This window comes from Colobus angolensis, unplaced genomic scaffold (genome assembly GCF_000951035.1).
Source record: "Colobus angolensis palliatus isolate OR3802 unplaced genomic scaffold, Cang.pa_1.0 Scaffold596, whole genome shotgun sequence".
Classification (NCBI taxonomy): Eukaryota; Metazoa; Chordata; class Mammalia; order Primates; family Cercopithecidae; genus Colobus; species Colobus angolensis.
This window is the reverse complement of record NW_012119554.1, coordinates 1-19,674: the sequence shown is the minus strand read 5'-3', so window position 1 is coordinate 19,674 and position 19,674 is coordinate 1. Positions and strand designations below refer to the sequence as shown.

Sequence of the window (19,674 nt, the reverse complement as noted above, 5' to 3'; positions counted from 1 at the left end):
GACAGAGTAAGACTCCGTCTCAAAAAAAAAAAAAATTGGGTGCTCCCCAAGGAGGATGGCACCATCGTCAGAGAAACAAGCAACAGCACCGGGTGGAGGCTGAGATAGGAGCATGGAGGAGCCCAGGCCTCCACCTCCCACTCCCAGGCCAAGTGTGTACCGGCCAGCAGCAGGCCTTACCTGCAATCCAGTCATAGCCCAGGTATGGCCTGAGGCGCCAGCTCCTCTCAGGAACTGCAGACTCCTCAGAGAAGGTCACCCTGGGCTGGGGAGGGAAGCACAGAGGGGCAAGGACTAAGCCAGGAGGCCTGGCCCAGAGGAAGCCGCACCTCGAGGGACAGAGAGACTGTGTCTCAACTTACACCCTGACTTGGAGCCCAGGGCTCAGCCAAGGGCACAAGAGCAAGAAGGGAAATGTTTGACCCCACTTTATGTGTGGCTGTGAACAAAGCCTGGCCTCTTCTCAAAGTGCTGAGAAACTCACAGCTACCGCTTAGCGAGCATTTAGGCTGAGCCAAACCCAACTCACAGTATCTCCCAGAAGCCTCTTGTTCTGCAAGGGAGGCTGCCCACACGCACATGTGTCAGATAGGGAAACTGAGGCCCAAGGAAGCTCCTCCCATCAGCAGATGTCCCGCTGTCCCACATTACCTTGGACAGCTTGCTCTGTTGAGCCAGGATGGACCTCGGGGCCTGTGCCTCCTGGGGTCCTGGATCACCTAACCCCGCTGAGGGCTCTGGGTCCCTCAGGCTTGAGGTGCCCAGCGAGGGTGCTGAGTGGGGTCTCGGTCGGCCCAGGGACTCCTGGTGCTGGCATTTGGCAGGTGGGAGAGAGGCCACCCCCGATCTGGCCACATCACGGGGGTCCCCTCGGCAGGCATCTGGTGAGCTCCACACAGGGCACCGGCCCCGTGGCCAGGAGGTGCTCAAGGAAGTTGAGGACGTCTCTGGGGTCAATGGAGTCTCCGAGTTGTAGCTGCTGGATTCCAGGCTTGACTGGAGAGAGGGGCCGGGTCACCCAGGGAGTGGCTGCCAGAACATACCCATGGGGCCTATGCCAGGTACCAAGGCCTGTGTCCTCATCCTGCCCTAGCCTCAGCAGTGACCAAGGCCAGTCTCTTCCCTCCCCAGCCCTCAATGTCCCATCATCAGTAAAACGGGGGTGTTGAACAAGATGAGCCCAGAAGCCTGGATGCTGGCCTGAAGGTCAGGTAGCCACTTCCTCTGGGATTCCCAAGGCAGGCACACACCTCTGAGGCTGCCCTGGTCACTGACCGCCGCACAGCATCCTGCCCCACCCACAGCTGCCTCAGGAGCTCCAGGTTGAGCAGCCGCAGCTGCGCCAGGTCCTCAGCCTCCACCATCCTGGGCCTCCTGCAGCAGGTGTCACTTGCCCCTGGGCCACAGGATGTCCTCAGGGCTGGGTTCCAGCCCCAGCTCTTCTACCTGAAGTCAAGAGAGCAGGACACGGGGCTCAGTAGGGTGCCCTGTGGTGCCAGAGACCCCCATTTGACACTCTTTAACTGTACTGCCTCAGGCAAGTTATTTAACTTCTCTGTGCCTCAGTTTCCTCATCTGCTGGAAGACAACAGTACCTACCTCATACGATTGTTGTTAGAATTAAACAAAGCATGTTAAGCCTGGGCAACATTTGTAGACACATTCTTTTTCTACAAAAAAAAAATTTTTTTTTAATTAGCTAGCCGTAGTGGCACTCATCTGTGGCCCCAGCTACTCGAGGATCGCTTTAGCCCAGAAAGCCCAGGCTGCAGTGAGCCATGGTCACATCACTGTAGAAAAAAAACAAAAACAAAAATACAAAAAACAGGCCAAATGGCTCACGTCTGTAATCCGAGCACTTTGAGAGGCTGAGGCAGAAGATCACTTGAGGTCAGGAGTTTGAGGCAAGCCTAGCCAACATGGTGAGAGACCCTGTCGCTACTAAAAATACAAAAATTAGCCGGGCGTGGTGACACACGCCTGTAATCCCAGCTACTCGGGAGGCTGAGGCAGGAGAATCACCTGAAACTGGGAGGCGGAGGTTGCGGTGAGCCGAGATCGCGCCATTGCACTCCAGTCTGGGTGAGGGGGTGAGACTCCATCTCAAAAACAACAACAACAACAATAAAACAATTAACCAGGCACGGTAGTGGGCGCCTGTAATCCCAGCTACTCGGGAGGCTGAGGCAGGAGAATCACCTGAAACTGGGAGGCGGAGGTTGCGGTGAGCCGAGATCGCGCCATTGCACTCCAGTCTGGGTGAGGGGGTGAGACTCCATCTCAAAAACAACAACAACAACAATAAAACAATTAACCAGGCACGGTAGTGGGCGCCTGTAATCCCAGCTACTCAGGAGGCTGCTCGGGCAGGAGAATTGCTTGAACCTGGGAGGCGGAGGTTGCAGTGAGCAGAGATCACACTATTGCACTCCAGCCTGGGTGAGAGCAAGACTGACACACACAAAATACAAAAGACAAAGTACTTAGCACAGTGCTTACTTAATACAGTGCTTACAGTGGTACACAGTAAGCATCCAATAAACGTCTGTTATTACCAAAATGGCTGGGGCAAGGGCATGCGTCCTTTCTTTTTTTCTGGGCTCACTGCAGCCTCCACCTCCTGCGCAGTGGTTTGGACAACCTTGCTTTATAACTGGTGAACCCAATACAAACCAGGCTCCAAAAGGGATTCTTCCTCCTTTCTGCCCTCCCTTCCTCCTTCACTTTCTTTTTACAAATGAAGAAACCAGAGCTCAGAGAAGTTAAGCAATTTGCCTCAAGTCACACAGCTAGCAAGAGGCAAGAACCAAATTTGACTCCAGGGTAGATGAGTTCAGGTTTCCTGGAAAGCCTTTCCCTGGAAGTGTGGGGAAGCCTGAGAAAACTCCGCTTCCTCCTCCCAGCCCTTGCCCCCTCCAAGTATCCTCAGGATCGGGTGCAAGGTCTGGAGCAGAAAGAAATCTACTACCCTGGAACCCTCCCACACGTATATGACCCCACAGGGCTGGGGGGAACGGAGATGCAGTCAAGGGGGGCCAACTGCTTGATTCCCAGGACTAAGATCCCGGCCCCCACCCCTAACTGACCAAGTAGCTCTGGGCCACACCCCCTGTATCAGAGGGTCGCCGTTTTCGCACGGGGTCAAAGGGCACAGCTGGCCTTGCCTTCCCCTGGCCCCGGTCGCGCTTAGGAAAGGGAAACGCTGAGCAGAGGCACCGGGAAAGCGACGCTCCAGAAACACCAGCGCCGCAGAAGTAACAGAAGCCGAGCGGGCGGACGCCGAGGCGGGACCCCGGCAGAGGCAGACGCAGCCTCCCCTTCTTTTCCACTGCAGCCCCTGAGCCCCTCGCGGGAATGCACGTGGGGCCTCCTGCAGAGCCCTTCCGCTCCACCTCAGTGCCGCCTCCCCGCACTCACCCGGCAGAATCCTCCGATCGCTCCGCCGCCGCCGCCTGAACCGCCCGGGGTCACCGGCTGGGGGCGGGGCCTCCGCCGGCCGTTCTGATTGGCCAGGTGAGGGGCAGGGCCAGGACGCCTGGCGAGCGTTACTCCGCGATCCGAAGCGGCAGTTTCAACATGGGGGCGGGACCAAGAGCGGAACTGCACAACCGGTTGGTCAATTTTCGAGGCCAGTCCGGAGGTCGATTCCTGGAAGGGGGCGGGCCCCGGAAGGGCGGGCTCCGATTGGTCAGCTGCGGGACTGGGATACGCGTTCAGGAGCTGCAGTTTCCGTCAGGCTCGGTGGCCTAGGCTCGGCGCAGGCGGCAGTCTGGAGCTGCGGGGTAGGTCTGGCAGGCGGCGGGCGACTCATTGCATTGTACTCATCGTTTCATACTTTTTTTTTTGTTTTGGAGACGGAGTCTCGCTCTGTTGCCCAGCCTGGAATGCAGTGGCGCGATCTCCGCTCACCACAATCTCTGCCTCCCGGGTTCAAGCGATTCTCCTACCTCAGCCTCCCGAGTAGGTGGGACTACACGCTTTTTTTTTTTCTTTAAGTAGAGACGGTTTCACTATGTTGGCCAGGCTGGTCTCGAACTCATGACCTCGTGATCCGCCCGCCTCGGCCTCCCAAAGTGCTGGGATACAGGCATGAGCCACCGCGGCCGGCCTGCCTCATACTTTCATTCAGGTTTTTAGTGAGTACCTGCTTTGTGCCAGAAGATAAGGACTATACAGTAAACAAGAAAATGTAGTATTGGGGCCGGGTGCGGTTGCTCACGCCTGCAAACCTATTAACCGGGCGAGACCGGGCGCGGTGGTTCATGTCTGTAATCCCTGCACTTTGGGAGGCCGAGGCGGGCGGATCACGAGGTCAGGAGATCGAGACCATCCTGGCTAACACAGTGAAACCTGGTCTCTACTAAATATACAAAAAATTAGCCGAGCGTGGTGACGGGCGCCTGTAGTCCCAGCTACTTGGGAGGCTGAGATGGGAGGATCACCTGAGCCAAAAAGGCTGAGGCTGCAGTGAGCTGAGATTGCACCACTGCGCTCCAGCCTGACTGACAAAGAGAGAGACCCTGTCTCAATAAATAAATAAATTAAAAAAGAAAGTATAGTATTGGCGTCCAGATAGACGAATAGATCAATGCAGCAGAATAAAGAGTTCCGATATGTGAGCAATTAATTTTTGACAAAAATGAAAGCGCAATTCAGTGGAGAAAGGATAATGCCTTCGGCCCAGGGCAGTGGCTCACGCCTGTAATCTCAGCGCTTTGGGAGGCCGAGGTGGGTGGATCGCTTGAGGTAAGGAATTACAGACCAGCGACACCCAGAGCCTCCCCGCAAAAAATGTATTTTATCAATAATGTGTGTGGAAACTTGGAAAAACAAGAAAAGATGGTGTCTTCAACAAATGTTGCAGGTATAATTGGATATCCACATACTCATCCAAACAAAACAAACAAACAAAAAAACCCATATGCAAAAATTAACCTAGAATGGATCATAGATCTAGTTGTGAACCTAAACTATAAAACTTAGAAAAACTGGGGTCGGGCGTGGTGGCACATGCCTGTAATCCCAGCACTTTGGGAGGCCAAGGTGGGTGGATCACCTGAGGTCAGGAGTTCAAGACCAGCCTGGGCAACATGGCGCAACCCCGTCTCTACTAAAAATACAAAAATTGGCCGGGCACAGTGGCTCACGCCTGTAATCCCAGCACTTTGGGAGGCCAAGGCGGGCGGATCACCTGAGGTTGGGAGCTCAAGACCAGCCTGACCAACATGGAGAAACCCATCTCTAATAAAAATACAAAATTAGTCGGGCATGGTGGCACATACCTGTAATCCCAGCTACTCGGGAGGCTGAGGCAGGAGAATCGCTTGAACCCAGGAGGTGGAGGTTGTGGTGAGCCGAGATCACACCATTGCACTCCAGTATGGGCAACAAGAGGGAAACTCTGTCTGAAATTAAAACAAACAAACAAAAAAACAGAATGAAAAGAAGATAGGTAGCCCCTCTACCTCCGGAAGAGCCGAGAGTGATAACACCAGGCACCGAACTAGCAGGAACCCCTCCGACTCAAGAAGATGGCTGATCCTTGGCAGGAATGCATGGATTATGCAGTAACTCCAGCAAGATGAGCTGGAGAGGTAGTTTGTGATGCTCTAAAAAATGAAATCAGGCTGGGTGCCGTGGCTCACGCCTGCAATCCCAGCACTTTGGGAGACCGAGGCGGGTGGATCACGAGGTCAGGAGATCGGGACCATCCTGGCTGACATGGTGAAACTCCGTCTCTACTAAAAACACAAAAAACAATTAGCCAGGCATGGTGGCTGGCGCCTGTAGTCCCAGCTACTTGGGAGACTGAGGCAGGAGAATGGCGTGAACCCAGGAGGCGGAGCTTGCAGTTGTCCGAGACTGCACCACTGCACTGCAGCCTGAGCGACAGAGCAAGGGTCCATCTCGAAAAAAAAGAAATGAAATGCATGTTATACCGAAAGATTCTCCAGTTGATTTGGTAACTGCTACGGACCAAAAAGTTGAAGAAATGCTTATCTCTTCCATAAAAGAAAAGTATGCATCTCAGTTTCATTGGTGAGGAATCTGTGGCAGTGTGGAGAAAAGTGCCTTAACTAACAACCCCACATGGATCATTGACCCTATTGATGGAACAACTAACTTTGTACATAGATTTCCTTTTGTAGCTGTTTTAGTCGGCTTTGCTATAAATAAAAAAATATAATTTGGAGTTGTATACAGTTATGCGGGAGAGAAGATGTACACTTCCAAGAAAGAAAAAGGTGCCTTTTGTAATGGTCAAAAACTATAGGTTTCACAACAAGAAGAAATTACCAAACCACTCTTGGTGACTGAATTGGGCTCTTCCAGAACACCAGAGACTGTAAGAATTGTTCTTTCTAATATGGAAAAGTTTTTTTGCATTCCTGTTCATGGGATCCAGAGTGTTGGAACGGCAGCTGTTTGCCTTGTGGCAACTGGAGGAGCAGATGCATATTATGCAATGGGAATTCACTGCTGGGCTCTTGCAGGAGGTAGCATTATTGTTACTGAAGCTGGTGGCATGCTAATGGATGTTACAGGTGGATCATTTGATTTGAGGTCACTAAGAGTAATTACTGCAAATAATATTAACAGAAAGGATAGCCAAAGAAATTCAGGTAGTACCTTTGCAGTGAGACGATGAAGATTAATTACAGCAGCCTCATAGTCAATTCCAGTTGCTTTTCCCCAGATTTGCTGACTCGCCGACGGATATGTGTTTTGGAAGTATGATATGCTTGGTTTTAATTCTCTTTGTCCAGATTAAAAATTTGGAACTTGTTCCATTTTTAGAAAAAAACAAATGAAAAGACAAACCACAAGATTGTAGAAAATATTTGCAAATGATGTATCAAAGAATTTATATCCAGATTACATAAAGAGCTCTCAAAACTCATAAAACAGCCCAATTTTTAAAATGCGCAAAATAACTGAACAGACATTTCAGCAAAGGAAAAACACAGATGACAAGCACATAAAAAGATGCCGAACATCATAAAAACTGAGGCTTGCCAGAGACTCCATAGAGCATCCTTATCCACCACGAATGCCTCTAGTTCCAGCTTCCATCCCAGTCTGCCTAAGTTTTCTCCTGCTCTGGGATCCATTCACTAGGTCTTTCTAAATTTTCTCCTGCTCTGGGATCCATTCACTAGGTCTTTCTAAGTTTTCTCCTGCTCTGGGATCCATTCACTAGGCAAATGTAAATTAAACCCACAATGAGATACCACTACATATCGATTTATATATCTAAAGTGATGGTGTGTAAAGTTAAAGATTCACTGTAGGCCAGGCACAAAGTCTCACACCTGTAATCCTAGCACTTTGGGAGGCTGAGGCGGGTGGATCATTTGAGGTCAGGAATTCGAAACCAGCCTGGCTAACATGGTGAAACCCTGTCTCTATTAAAAATACAAAAAAATTAGCCAGGCATGGTGGCAGGTGCCTGTAATCCCAGCTACTCGAGAGGCTGAGGCAGGAGAATGGCTTGAACCTGGGAGGCAGAGGTTGCAGTGAGCCACGATTGCGCCACGGCACTCCAGCCTGGGTGACAGAGTACTCCAGCCTGGGTGACAGAGTAAGACTGTCTCAAAAAAACACAACAACAACAAAAAATATATATGAACCCACGTGCATTACTGGTGGGAATATAAAACAGGATAACCACTTCGCAAAATCTGTAGAAGTTAAACATAAATTTACTATATGGCCCAAGTCCAGCCTGACATACCTACCTGCAAAAAATGAAAACATCTGCCTACACAGAGATTTGAACACTAAGGTTCCTAGCAGAAATACTCACAATGTTGTCTAAAAGATCACCAAGATGGCTAAATAGTAGAAAGGAGCACTTTCTTGTTGATACTCTTTTGCAAACCAGGAAGAGACGGTCTGCAGCGTGCACCGAAGGTGCTCTCTTCCAAGAGAGAAAGGACAGGTTGGGTTTTATGTCTCACAGGGCCCGTATTCATACATATTTAGCAGGTTTGAGGGAAAAGCTGTATACATGTTTATGAGAAGAGGTGAGCTCATGTGCAATGGCTAAATAGTTTGTTCACAGTTTCCGTAAGCTGGCTGAAACTAGCTTAAGTTCTGCAGTTGCTTATCAGAAAAGAATGTGTGGTGGCTCATGCCTGTAGCTCCAGCACTCTGGAAGGCTGAGGCGGGAGGATCACTTGAGCTTGGGAATTCGAGGCCAGCCTGGGCAACACAATGACATCCCATCTCTTTTTTTTTTTTTTTGAGACAGCATCTCCCTGTTGCCCGGGTTGGAGTGCAGTGATGCCATCTCAGCTCACTGCAGCCTCCACCTCCTGGGTTCAAGTGATCCTCCTACCTCAGCCTCTGGAGTAGCTAGGACTACCAGTGCACACCATCATGCTGGGCTCATTTTTGTATTTTTTGCAGAGACAGGGTTTTGCCAGATTGCCCAGGCTGGTCTCAAACTCATGAACTCAAGCGATCCTCTCGCCTCAGCCTCCCAAAGTGCTGGGATTACAGGCATGAGGCACCATGCCCAGCCAACATACATTCTATATTTTAAAAATTAAATTAAATTTTAAAAAGAAAAAGAATGTTTGTGTCCATGCATGGTGGCTCACGCCTATAATCACAGCACTTTGGGGAGCCTAAGATGTGAGGATCACTTGAGATCAGGAGTTCGAAACCAGCCTGGGTAACATAGTAAGACCCCTTGTCTCCACAAAAAAACAAAAAAATTATCCGTGCATGGGCGGCACACACTTTTAATCCCAGCTATTCGGGAGGCTAAGGTGAGAGGATCACTTGAGCCTGGGAGGTCAAGGCTGCAGTGAGCCATGACAGAGCCACTGCACTCCAGTCAACAAAAATCTATCTCAAAAAAAAAAATGTTTGTAAGAACCAGTCCTCTATGTAATCAGAGGCATAAGGGTTTGGTTTGTAAATCAAGACTTGGGATAATTTGCCTGATGACTCCTGATGTTAGGGAGTTTTGTGAATATGTTGTTTTTCTTTGTAATTGAAAAAGGTTATTAATCAGTGAGTGAGATTTCTGTTGTTTTGAGAGGGACCTCCCTCTGTTGCCCAGGCTGGAGTGCAATAGCGCGATCTCGGCTCACTGCAACCTCCACCTCCCAGGTTTAAGCAATTCTCCTGCCTCAGCCTCCCTAGCAGCTGGGATTACAGGCGCACGCCACCAAGCCTGGCTAATTTTTGTATTTTTAGTAGAGATGGGGTTTCACCATGTTGGCCAGGCTAGTCTTTAATCCCTGACCTTGTGATCCGCCCACCTCGGCCTCCCAAAAGTGCTGGGATTACAGGTATCAGCCACCACGCCCAGCCCCAGAGGCAGATTTTTATCCACCTTAGTTACTGCTATATTCCCAATGCCTAGAACCATGCTTAGCCCAGAGTAGGTGCACAAATATTTTGCTGAAATAATGAACTTCCTCATTTGAGGAAATTAGGGAAAACCGACCATTGGATTTTGAGATTAGGGCTCATGCATATGAATGTCTGACACGTGCTAAACTCAAAAAAGTTGGCTGTTCTTATCTCAAGCCTACAAGTCCCACTTAGAGACAGGAAACCATCCACTTGGGGACCCAGTGAACAACTTAGCTGACATCTGCGAGGAGGGCCCTGCTTCTGAAACCATGTATGAGCCAGATGCTCTGAGAGCTGCCTGGGCTGTCACCCCAGTGCTTGGGACACAGTGATACATTCCTGACTACCTACTTTTTGTGATTAAATGGGGACATTGTTACCAGAGGGTTAAAACTTCCAGCCTCTCAGATTCCCCAGTGGACAGATGAGGTAGTCAGAGAAAGCACAGGAATGAGGCTAGCCTTGACTGGGAATAACTAAGCAGCATTTGCATAAGGCAAGAAGACCTTTTTTCAAACTATGGCTCATCACCCACAGTTTGGGTGGTGTGAACAATTTAGTGGGTTGTACATAACATCTTGTTGATGACAGAAACTACTTGTTTTGTGGATTGCAAAAAAAAAAAAAAAAAAGATAATGATTCATTTTTTTTGTTACCTAAGAAAGTCTTTGGCTGCTGCCTTGAAACAGCCACAGGATGGCAAGGATAGGCGGGGCCAAGGCAGGAGCAGGAACCTGGATCCGGGCTGATGGTTGTGATGGAGGCAAGGAACTGAGCAGGGTTGATAGACTTGGAAGACAGCAGGTGACAGATTAGGTGCAGCACGTGTGACCGCAGACTCATGGGTGATGCCCCAAGTGTGTGGCCTGGGAATCTGGAAGGATGAGGTTGCTATCAGCTGAGCTGTGGCCTCTGTGGGAGAGCAGGGCGGCCACTGGGCGGCACCAGAGCCGAGAGGACAGCTGTAGGGGTGAAACTGACTAGCCACCCCCGTATCTACTCCTGAGGACCCTTAAACAAAAGAAAAAGGCCGGGCGTGACGGCTCATGCCTGTAATCCCAGCACTTTGGGAGGCCAAGGCGGGTAGATCACAAGGTCAGGAGTTCCAGACCAGCACGGCCAAGATGGTGAAACCCCATCTCTACTAAAATACCAAAATTAGCCGGGTGTGGTGGCAGGCGCCTGTAATCCCAGCCACTTGGGAAGCTGAGGCAGAGAATTGCCTGAACCCAGGAGGCGGAGACTGCAGTGAGCTGAGATCATGCCACCGCACTCCAGCACTCCAGCCTGGGCGACAGAGCGTGACTCCATCTCACAAAAAAAAAAAAGAAAAGAATGGTCGCAACCAAATTCTCAGAAGGCAAAGCAGGATGGAACAGTGAGTCATTTACTTTTTAAGTGAAAAAATGGTCTGGAGTTACAGAGAAATCTATAAAGAAACCAGTCTCGATTTCCTGATCCTTAAAGATCAGTTACACCACTTGTTCTTTTCAGAGTATCAAATTCCTTCCGAGAATAAGGAGCCACATTATAGTGGGAACTATAGTTGTGGTCACTTCAGAACACAGCTGGCCATGTCAAAGAGGAGTTTGTACAAGAACCCGAAAAGATGGAGATCTCACAAAGGATTTCCAACTAGGTTTTATTTTAGTTTCCAGTATTATGAGAATGATACAGGAGTAACTCAGGCAAATACATCACCTTAAATACATCAGAGAAAACTCACTGTGTCAGCACGTCTTGCACTCCAGCAAATGAACGTAAAAACAGAACAATGTCAGCAGCATTACAAGTGCCTTTGGCCAGACTTCTTTCAGAAAGGGTCTCTCCCTCAGTGGTCTTAATTTAATTTTACTTATTGAAGAAGCTCAAAATTTCATTCATTCCCCAGGGGCTACATTGAAAAAAAATTCATGTTTATGCTAAATTTTTTTTTTTTTTTCCCCCAAAAAGAGCACAAAATCCATTGGAATTGTGTGACACTGATTTTCCCTGACATGCTGTGAAGTGGCCCCTATCCATTCAGGCCCGGCACACACCGGGAACACCCACCCACAGCACGTCCACCTGGCAGAGTCCATCACTTTGCCCCACACAACAGGACTGAGGGTTTTAAGTACAAGCAGGTAAGTGAACAAGACATCACCTGTGATGTGGCCACCAACCAGTGCACAGAGGCCACCAACTAATTTCCTCAAAGATGAGTGATGGCTGGGCTGCTGGGCCCCTGCCCTGTGGGCTGCTTCTTGGGAGAGGTGTTGCTTATTTCTAGGAAGCGATCCAACTTGTGCCACACAGGATTTGTCACCCAAACTGCTTTTCTCACACAGTCAACACCTTGGTGACAGGCATCTGCCCCCACTTCAACGAGCAACAATCCCAAAACTCAACATCAGCATAAGGATAAGGGGGTCAGTCGAAGTTTCTGGGGATCAGGGAGGGTGGAAGGATGGGCACTGGATTTTCCACATTGTCCCTTGGCCAACTGCAGTCACTGGTGCAGGAAATTTAGTCCAGGGCACTTGCCGCAAGGTTGGGGGGTGGGGTGGAAACGTGTCTCTTAAAGAGCACAACAGGGATGCAATCAAGCCTAGTGGGTGGGGGCTCTCAGACCCATGAGCCCCTTGAGAACGAGGTCAAGTGGACAGCCCATTCTCCAGCTGTCTTGTGTGGGGCCCACGCTCCTCAGCCAGCTACCAAGGTCCCCACCTTCCACCATCCTTCCTTCTACTACATCCTTCAACCACCTAGACCAAGCCATCTTCTAAAACACATCTACACAAAACAGGCCTGCACAAGTCCAGGACTGACACTAAAGCAGGGGGCACAATAATGAGAAGAGAGGCAAGTCCCTCCTCGTCCCAGTGACTGCCACCTGCTCTGCCAGCTCCCCATACATCCAACAGCCCTCTCCTCTGAGCTACTCCCACTCCTCCAGCTGCCTCGGCCACAGCACAGGGCCCGCCTCAGACAAAGCCCAGGGGTAACTGAGCCTCAACACCAAGATGTGTCTGAGAGGCTCTGCAAATGGGATAAAGCACTGAGCCAACAGGCGAGACGAACACAAGCCACAGTCCTTCTGGGACAGACTCTCTGGGAAGAAACTCCAATCATCCCTTACACCTGTAGGTGTGCTGGGCTGCAAGGAGGGCAGGTGCGCACAGGCTGGAGAAAGGTGGGGGTGTCTGCGTGATACCCTCAAAGGCTTCCATGAGGCATTGTGCAATGCTGAGATCCCGAGGCCTTATCAAGCACTCAGATGAACCCGAGAAAGCTGGAAAAAACCTCAACTTAACTCCTTGGTACCATGCTGTCCATAGCTGTTGTTGAAAGTGTCCTTTAGGGGTATGAGCCAGATCTTCCTGCAACAGCAGGCAAAGGTGGGGGAAAATAACTAGTGCTGGAGGGCTCAAAATGGTACGAGACTGGGTGTTTCATTCTCTTGGCGGTGGCCAGGGGCAGGAGCCACACGTGCCCCTGGGGGAGCCCACACGGCACTCAGGGCTGGCAGCACCGCCCCTCTCCACGCAGGCTCCGCCTCAGGTGCCCACTATCTGCTGGGCTGCAGGTACTGGTGTGTGAACATGTTGAGCTCACTGTCCAACCAACCGGCTTTATTCCTGCAAAGAAATGTTTCTTTAGTAACCATGACTGCTGATGACAGGCAGTATTAGGACTACCCACCAGGCACCATCTTAAGGACACTTGACACACACCCTTACGTAATCCTCCAACAATCGTATTTATTCCTGTTTCACAGATGGGGACAAGGAGGCCCAGAGGGGTTAAATAACTTCCCAAGGCCACATGGTTAATAAGCCAGGGAGCTGCAAGTCAGGCTTTTCTGATTCTCAAGACCTGTGTTTGCTTCACCAGGACCATGTGCAAGTCCCTGAGCTGTCAGGAACTCAGTTTCCCTGCCTGCCAAGGAAGGCGTTGAGGTGCTGACAGGAGACCCTTTCCAGGTTCAACCATGTCACTGTGGCTGACAAGCAGCAGTTCCCCCCCACCACATTCCCCCTTTTTGAGAGTCCCCAGAGGGCAAGCAGTGTGTCCCTAGGAAGCAGCTGTCCCCAGGTGGGGGCAAGGCAGGGGGGCACATCCGCACAGTCGAGGGCAGGGAAAACCCACTGAGCTGGTGACGGTTGGAGCTGACACCCTCTGATGCATCTCCCCTCTGGCTCTGCCACCCTGCAGGCTCTGACGTCAGGGGTGAGGGCAGGAAGTGGAGGGTCCCCATGTGCTGATGTTATCACGGGCTGGGCAGGCCGAGGACTTCTGCAGGGTCCCCGTGTGCTGATGCTATCATGAGCTGGGCAGGCCAAGGATTTTTGCAGGGCACTTTTACATTCAGTCGTGCAGCTGTGTCATGAAATCTTACTCCCATTTTACAGATGAAAATAATGAGACATAGCAGAGTTAAGAGCTTGAGCCAAACATGAGTGGTTGGAGAGAACCCAGGACTCCAGATTCATCAGACTGATGCTCTTTCCAGCAAACTGTTAATGAAAGCTCCACAGAGACTCCCTGGAGATCTGAGTTCCAATCCCAGTTCTGCGAGTCCCCAGCCAAGTAACCAGCTTCTCTGTGGACAAATGGGGGGCTATGCCCTCTTCATGGGTCCAAAGAGCGGCAGGTGTAAGGAGAATCAGAGTGCAGGGGCTGCTGGAGCCAAGTACACCTGGGCTCCCCCCCCAGCCTGGTCATTTTCTGAGATGCCAGACAAGTTCCCCAATTTTTCTACGTAGAAAATGGAGGGACAGGGAAGACCGAGTCAAATAGTACATGTAAAGCACTGTAGGCCCTGCGGTTCGGCACAGGGTGCTGTGAACTGCAGTCTCGCAGTACTGTGATGCCATCATGCCTTCAGCTGCAAGTGCCTTGAAAGCAGTGACGCTGTGTCTTGTTGAGCCTCCAGCACCAGCACCATTGGCCCCCATAAGGTACGTGGTACACATCATTTTTTTTTTTTTTTTTTGAGACAGAGTTTTGCTCTTCTCGCCCTAGCTAGAGTACAATGGCACGATCTCTGCTCACTGCAACCTCCACCTCCCAGGTTCAAGCCATTCTCCTGCTTCAGCCTCCCAAGTGGCTGGGATTATAGGCAGACGCCATCACGCCCAGCTAATTTTTGCATTTTTAGTAGACACAGGGTTTCACCATGTTGGCCAGGCTGGTCTCAGACTCCTGACCTTAGATGATCTACCTGCCTCGGCCTCCCAAAGTGCTGGGATTACAGTGTTGGCCACTGTGCCTGGCCCATGGTACACATCTAACATGAATAAATTAAATCCCCACCAGAGCAGTTTGTGTCCACACCCACGACACAAGCCCAGCAGCTGAGCTCCAGTGTGCCTGTGCTGCACCCTGGAACCCTCCTTTGGCCACCCAGGCCAGCCTCACCTGAGCAGCTTTGCTTTGCTCTGAAGTGAGTCAAGAACCTCAATTTTCTTGTTCATGGCGGCAATTTCCTGCTCCAGGTTCTCTCGGGTGACGTCAACTTGCTGGCACAGATGAGCAAAGGTCCCAGACAGTTCCCTGGGGAGGACAGAGAAGGGATCAGTTGGGGTGTGTGGAGCAAGATGCCACTGGTGGCTTAACCCACCCAGAGTGGAAAGCAGCTGGCCCCGTCGATATCCCTGCCAGCAGCTCTGCCCTGAGCCAGCCCTGGTTTGGCAGAATCTCCTACATCCTGCTGAGACTGTGAATAATCATAACAACCAAACACACTTGGCATCACCACGGCCTGAGAAGCAACAGCACGCAGAGATCCTGACTCTGCTGCTCATCAGCCGAGTAGCAGGGAACACGTGACTGTTTTTCAAATCTCAGTTTCTTCAATTTGAAAAAGGAGATGCCTATAAGACAACATTAAGCTCAAAGAATCAGAGAAATACATAAATTAGATGCAAAATGTCTAGAGCAAAGGGTCTGCCACACACAGCCAAAAAAAGGAAGCCAGCATATTCGTCCAGACCACCGCAGATTAAGCAATAGATTCCCACCTGACCTAAGATGTCACGAAGACCAGGCTGGGTTCAAAACTTCAAAGCTACATCCACAGCCCAAGCTCTTCAAGGCAACCTCTAAAACTCATACTAGGAGTATTTCTTGCCTTCCCATTTCTTCCTCACCAAGGGGCCCAGAGGCCTACCCAGTCCCAGCCCAAGACAAAAAGTGTCCCTGGGAGACCCCTCTCCCCATCACTGGCCTCAAAGCTGGCCCTGCACACCTGAAGGCCCAGGGTCTATGATGCTCAGGACCCAGTGGCTTCCAGGCCAGGTTGGAAGAGAGATGGGGAAGGGAGATGGGGCTGACCCTGCCTAAAGGAAGTCTCCTGCTGGGGTCCGATGGGGCCACTCACTGCTGGACTTGGTGGCTGCAGTTGGAGCCAGTATAGCTGATGACGAGCTGCAGCTTCTCACTGGCATGCTCCACAAACTGGCGCTTGAAGGCCCTCTCCTTGGCCTTGGTGGTCCAGGTCAGACGCTCATAGACGTAGAGGAGGCCATAGAGCCCAAAGGAGAGGGCAATGAGCCGCCAGCCCACTGCCTTCCACACCTGCAGAGCACATGGTCAGCCTGGAGGACAGCCTCTCCGTGGCCCACCCTCCTTTAGGGTCCATCACTACCAGGGCCGTCTGAAGGGCCCCAGCCAACGAGCCCTCATGTTTCTACTCTTAAATTCCTCTTTCTCTGTCTCCTTTGATCCCATTGAGGCCAGAAAGGCTGGGACCATCTCCAGAGGGAAGTGAGGGAAACTTGGTGAGGGAGTAAGCGCTCCCCATGTCATCACAGTGAAGAGTCACTGAGAGGAGAAAGTCTACAGTAGACTGTAGAGTGTGGCCCAACGCAGGGGCCACCACGGGAACCTAGCCCTCAGGCCCCACCCACCTGCCCTCCACCCCCACCTTCCCAAGCTGAACTGGTCACTGACCACTCCTCCAACAACAAGAATGCCCATGGAGGTCCTGGATGTCAGGGAGGCCAGGCCGGTAACCATGGAAACCATGAACTCCTCCTGGGTGAGCGAGCCCTGTGGCAGGGGGGGCATGCTGGGGTTGGCTGGCGTCAGAGGGATAGGACGCTGAACCTGAGGAGAGAAAGATGAGAGGGGTGAGAGGGACGTGGTGAGTCTTTCATTCACGTGAACCCTCAGTGTCGCCCTAGTCTGGGGAACAGGGACATAGAGTGGCTCTTCAATTTCCAAAAGGCAAAAAGAGGACAACTAGCTTCAGATGTAGCAGAGGAGACCGTAGGTGAACAGCACAGGATGTGCACAACGTGAGCAGGAGCCATCCCGGCCGCCTGGCAGCTTCCCCGAGCGTGGGATGTGTGCAGAGGGCAGTACGTGTGACAACTCAAGTGGTTTAGAGATGAATGTTTTTAAAATCTGAACTTTAAAATAGTTGTATGTAGGTGGTTATTTTTAAAGTCATCTATTTTTAATAGTTACATACTTACTTTAATATGTATTAGAGAAAAATACTAGCATCTGTCATTTCACAAATATCACTGCTTAGAACAAATCAGCTCAATCAGCAGCAAAAATTCTGACTGTGGTGTACTGTGTGGTGGGGCACACCACCACGGCTGCTGACCTTTACCCCGTTTCAGAATGGTTCCTGTGTCTGGAGGCGGGGTACAGACTGACCCCCCCACAATGCCCCTGAGGTGAGGAGCTTTGCTTGCCTGGTCATTGTAGCCCATCAAGGCCCGACGGCTGTTCTTGGGGCCCAGGAACCTATTCACCAGCATGGTCCATCCGAGAGAGAAATGGAACTCAATGTCTTCCTGAAAGTCAGCACACAGCTTGTCACAGTTCAGGTCATAGTTGAGGGAGAAGCACTGGCGCGGGACCAGCATGTCTATCTGACTCCGCACAGACACGGGAAGGAGGGGTTTCAAGCCATCTATCAGGGGGAAAAAAGGAGGAAAAGCTTATCAGCTCAGCCCTGCACCACAGCAGCACCAAGCCTTGGAGATGGCTCCACCAGCTACTGCCAGGCATGCTGAACAGCTTTGCCTGGGAACCACACCCCAGTCAAGTTGGCCCATGAGACTGAGCATGCCTCACTTGAGGCCAGCTCCCCCAGGCAAGTGTGGACCCAGATGCCATACTGCTAACACTTCTGCCTCACATCGACTTATAGGAGCAGGCCCAATTCTCAGCCTAGGATAGACCCATGTAGCAGCACAAGATGGGCTCCCCAACCCTGTGTACAGAGTTCACAAGGCCAGGCCCCGTGGCTCATGCCTGTAATCCCAGCACTTTGGGAGGCCAAGGTAGATAGATCACTTGAGGTCAGGAATTTGAGACCAGCCTGGCCAACATGGCAAAACCTCATCTCTACTAAAAATACAAAAAAATTAGCCAGGCGTGGTGGTCATGCCTGTAGTCCCAGCTACTCGGGAGGCTGAAGCAAAAGAATCGCTTGAACCTAGGTGGCGGAGGCTGCCGTGAGTCAAGATCATGCCACTGCACTCCAGCCTGGGTTACAGAATGAGACTCTGTCTCAAAAACCAAACAAGAATGAGTTCACAACATGTACCCAGAACCTGAAGGTAGTGAGTTGAATCATCATGAAAAGTGACAGATAAGGAAAGTCTTGATTTCTTTAGCTTGGCCTCTGTATCTGATCTTTGGGCAGCCCAGGCCACAGCTCCCCAGTTCCCTATGGGCACTGACCTATCATGTCCTGCTGCATGGTCTGCAGGGAGTTGGTGATGGCTGTGGAGCAGCGGTCGGACATGTTTCGGCCCAGTCCTTCCTCTATGTGGCGGTGCAGTTCCTGCCACCAGAAGAGGAAGGTTAAGAGAAGAAGCACGTCCATCAAAATTCCCTTCAGGCCACATCCATCAGGTGACCCCAGAAAGCTGACGGAAGCCTGGGCCTTGTGTCTATGGCTTCCACTTTCACTGCTGGGGGGCCCTGACCCAGACCAGTAGGGGCTGAATCACTTTTAGGGGCCTCCTGCCAAGAGGACCTGTTGCTCCATGACTCACATTCTTATAAACCTTGAGGACTACTGGAGAAGGGTGGAAGTCCATCTGGTAATCATCCACCAGCACAGAGAGGCGCCTGATCTCCTCGGCCATCGCAGTTGACACCTACGGCAAAAGGAAGCACACTGTTAAGTAGCAAGGAAGACCAAAGTTCAGTCCTGCAGCACCAGGAGAGATCCCAGCAGACGGCATATCTTTCCTCTCAAATCAGCAGCCTCCTCAGCTCCTCTATGGAGTTAAAGCCTCTGAGGTGAGAGGGCCTGGGAAACTGATCAAACACTCACGTGATCTGTGGAGGTCCAGAGGAAGGGGAACATGCCCAGCATCACACAACCCAACAATGGAACCCAAAGGGCAGCTCTGTATTCTTGAAGCAGGGCCACAACTTCCTTCTGGAAGGCTGGGAAGTCCCTAAGAGGAGGTCTGCTTCTTCTGGACTCTACTCGGGAGTCCAAATCTCCCCAGAATGCTTCCTCCTCATTTCTCACCTGCCTCTCCACTTCCTCCGTAATCTGCTTAATTCGCAGCTTATAGTCTTGAGCCAAGAGCTCCAGCTGTTTGTCAATAAATTTCAGTCGGTCTTGCCGCTCTTCACGCATTTCCTCACAGTAAACCCTGAAAGCAGAGAACTGGTGAGAAATCCATGTTCCTGTCTGACTAAGCAGAGGAGCAAGAGGGGATACCAGAAAGCCCAGGCTGCCCCGCCCGCTCTCTTGCCTGGCAGGGCTGCGCACACACCCAGGGGCGTGAGCTTTCCCCTTCCCAGGTAAGAAGGGAGCCCCACAGCCAACCATGCACTCCTCAGTCTTCCATGTGGGACAGGCGGTGGGGACAGAGCAGGGAGGGCGCCGTAAGGGGGTTTAAACAAATTCTGCCAATTAACATAGGGAAAAAAGCTCAACCTCACTAGTAATCACAGAAATGAATATATATATATTTTTTTGAGATGGGAGTTTCACTCTTGTTGCCCAGGCTGGAGTGCAACGGCGCGATCTCCGCTCACTGCAACCTCTGCCTCCCGGGTTCAAGCAATTCTCCTGCTTCAGCCTCCTGAGTAGCTGGGATTACAGGCATGTGCCACCACACCCAGCTAATTTTGTAATTTTAGCAGAGACAGAGTTTCTCCATGTTGGTCAGGCTGGTCTTGAACTCCTGACCTCAGGTGATCCATCCGCCTTGGCCTCCCACAGTGTTGGGATTACAGGCGTGAGCCACCATGCCCAGTCGGAAATGAAATTTTTAAAGGCACAATTTTCTTTTTTCTTTTTTTTTTTTTTTGAGACAGAGTCTCGCTCT

At 51.1% G+C, this 19,674-nt stretch overlaps 2 protein-coding genes and 1 pseudogene across 2 annotated transcripts in view; 1 reads left to right on the top strand and 2 right to left on the bottom strand.

Moving 5' to 3' along the window:
* MIIP (migration and invasion inhibitory protein) overlaps positions 1-3,733 on the bottom strand; it is a 14,582-nt gene extending 10,849 nt beyond the window's left edge. Inside the window, exons 1-4 of the mRNA XM_011962542.1 lie at positions 3,418-3,733; positions 1,251-1,446; positions 652-996; positions 181-265 (exon numbers count right to left, since the gene is read on the bottom strand). Coding sequence (XP_011817932.1) covers positions 181-265; positions 652-996; positions 1,251-1,364 — 544 coding nt within the window. The 5' untranslated portion in view covers positions 1,365-1,446; positions 3,418-3,733. The remainder of the gene's footprint in view (positions 1-180; positions 266-651; positions 997-1,250; positions 1,447-3,417) is intronic.
* A 1,798-nt stretch (positions 3,734-5,531) lies between these two features.
* Positions 5,532-6,533, top strand: LOC105526528 (annotated as a pseudogene).
* Positions 6,534-10,996: 4,463 nt separating this feature from the next.
* Positions 10,997-18,991, bottom strand: LOC105526527 (mitofusin-2). Its single transcript, XM_011962541.1, has 8 exons — positions 18,867-18,991; positions 18,379-18,483; positions 18,062-18,164; positions 17,065-17,285; positions 16,310-16,465; positions 15,738-15,934; positions 14,777-14,911; positions 10,997-12,993 (listed from the first exon to the last, which is right to left on the bottom strand). Exons 1-8 carry the CDS (start codon positions 18,975-18,977, stop codon positions 12,924-12,926), a joined length of 1,098 nt encoding a protein of 365 aa, XP_011817931.1. The 5' UTR covers positions 18,978-18,991; the 3' UTR covers positions 10,997-12,923.
* Between the last annotated feature and the right edge of the window lie 683 nt (positions 18,992-19,674).

Bases quoted from the DNA above. Each gene is read 5' to 3' on its own strand.
- LOC105526527 (XM_011962541.1), bottom strand. From the start codon at position 18,977: ATGCGTGAAGAGCGGCAAGACCGACTGAAATTTATTGACAAACAGCTG. The intron at 18,165-18,378 runs GTGAGTCATGGA...TTCTGGTGGCAG, and splicing joins TCCTCAAGGTTTATAAGAAT to GAACTGCACCGCCACATAGA. The intron at 17,286-18,061 runs GTCAGTGCCCAT...TCCCCCTGATAG, and splicing joins CATGCAGCAGGACATGATAG to ATGGCTTGAAACCCCTCCTT.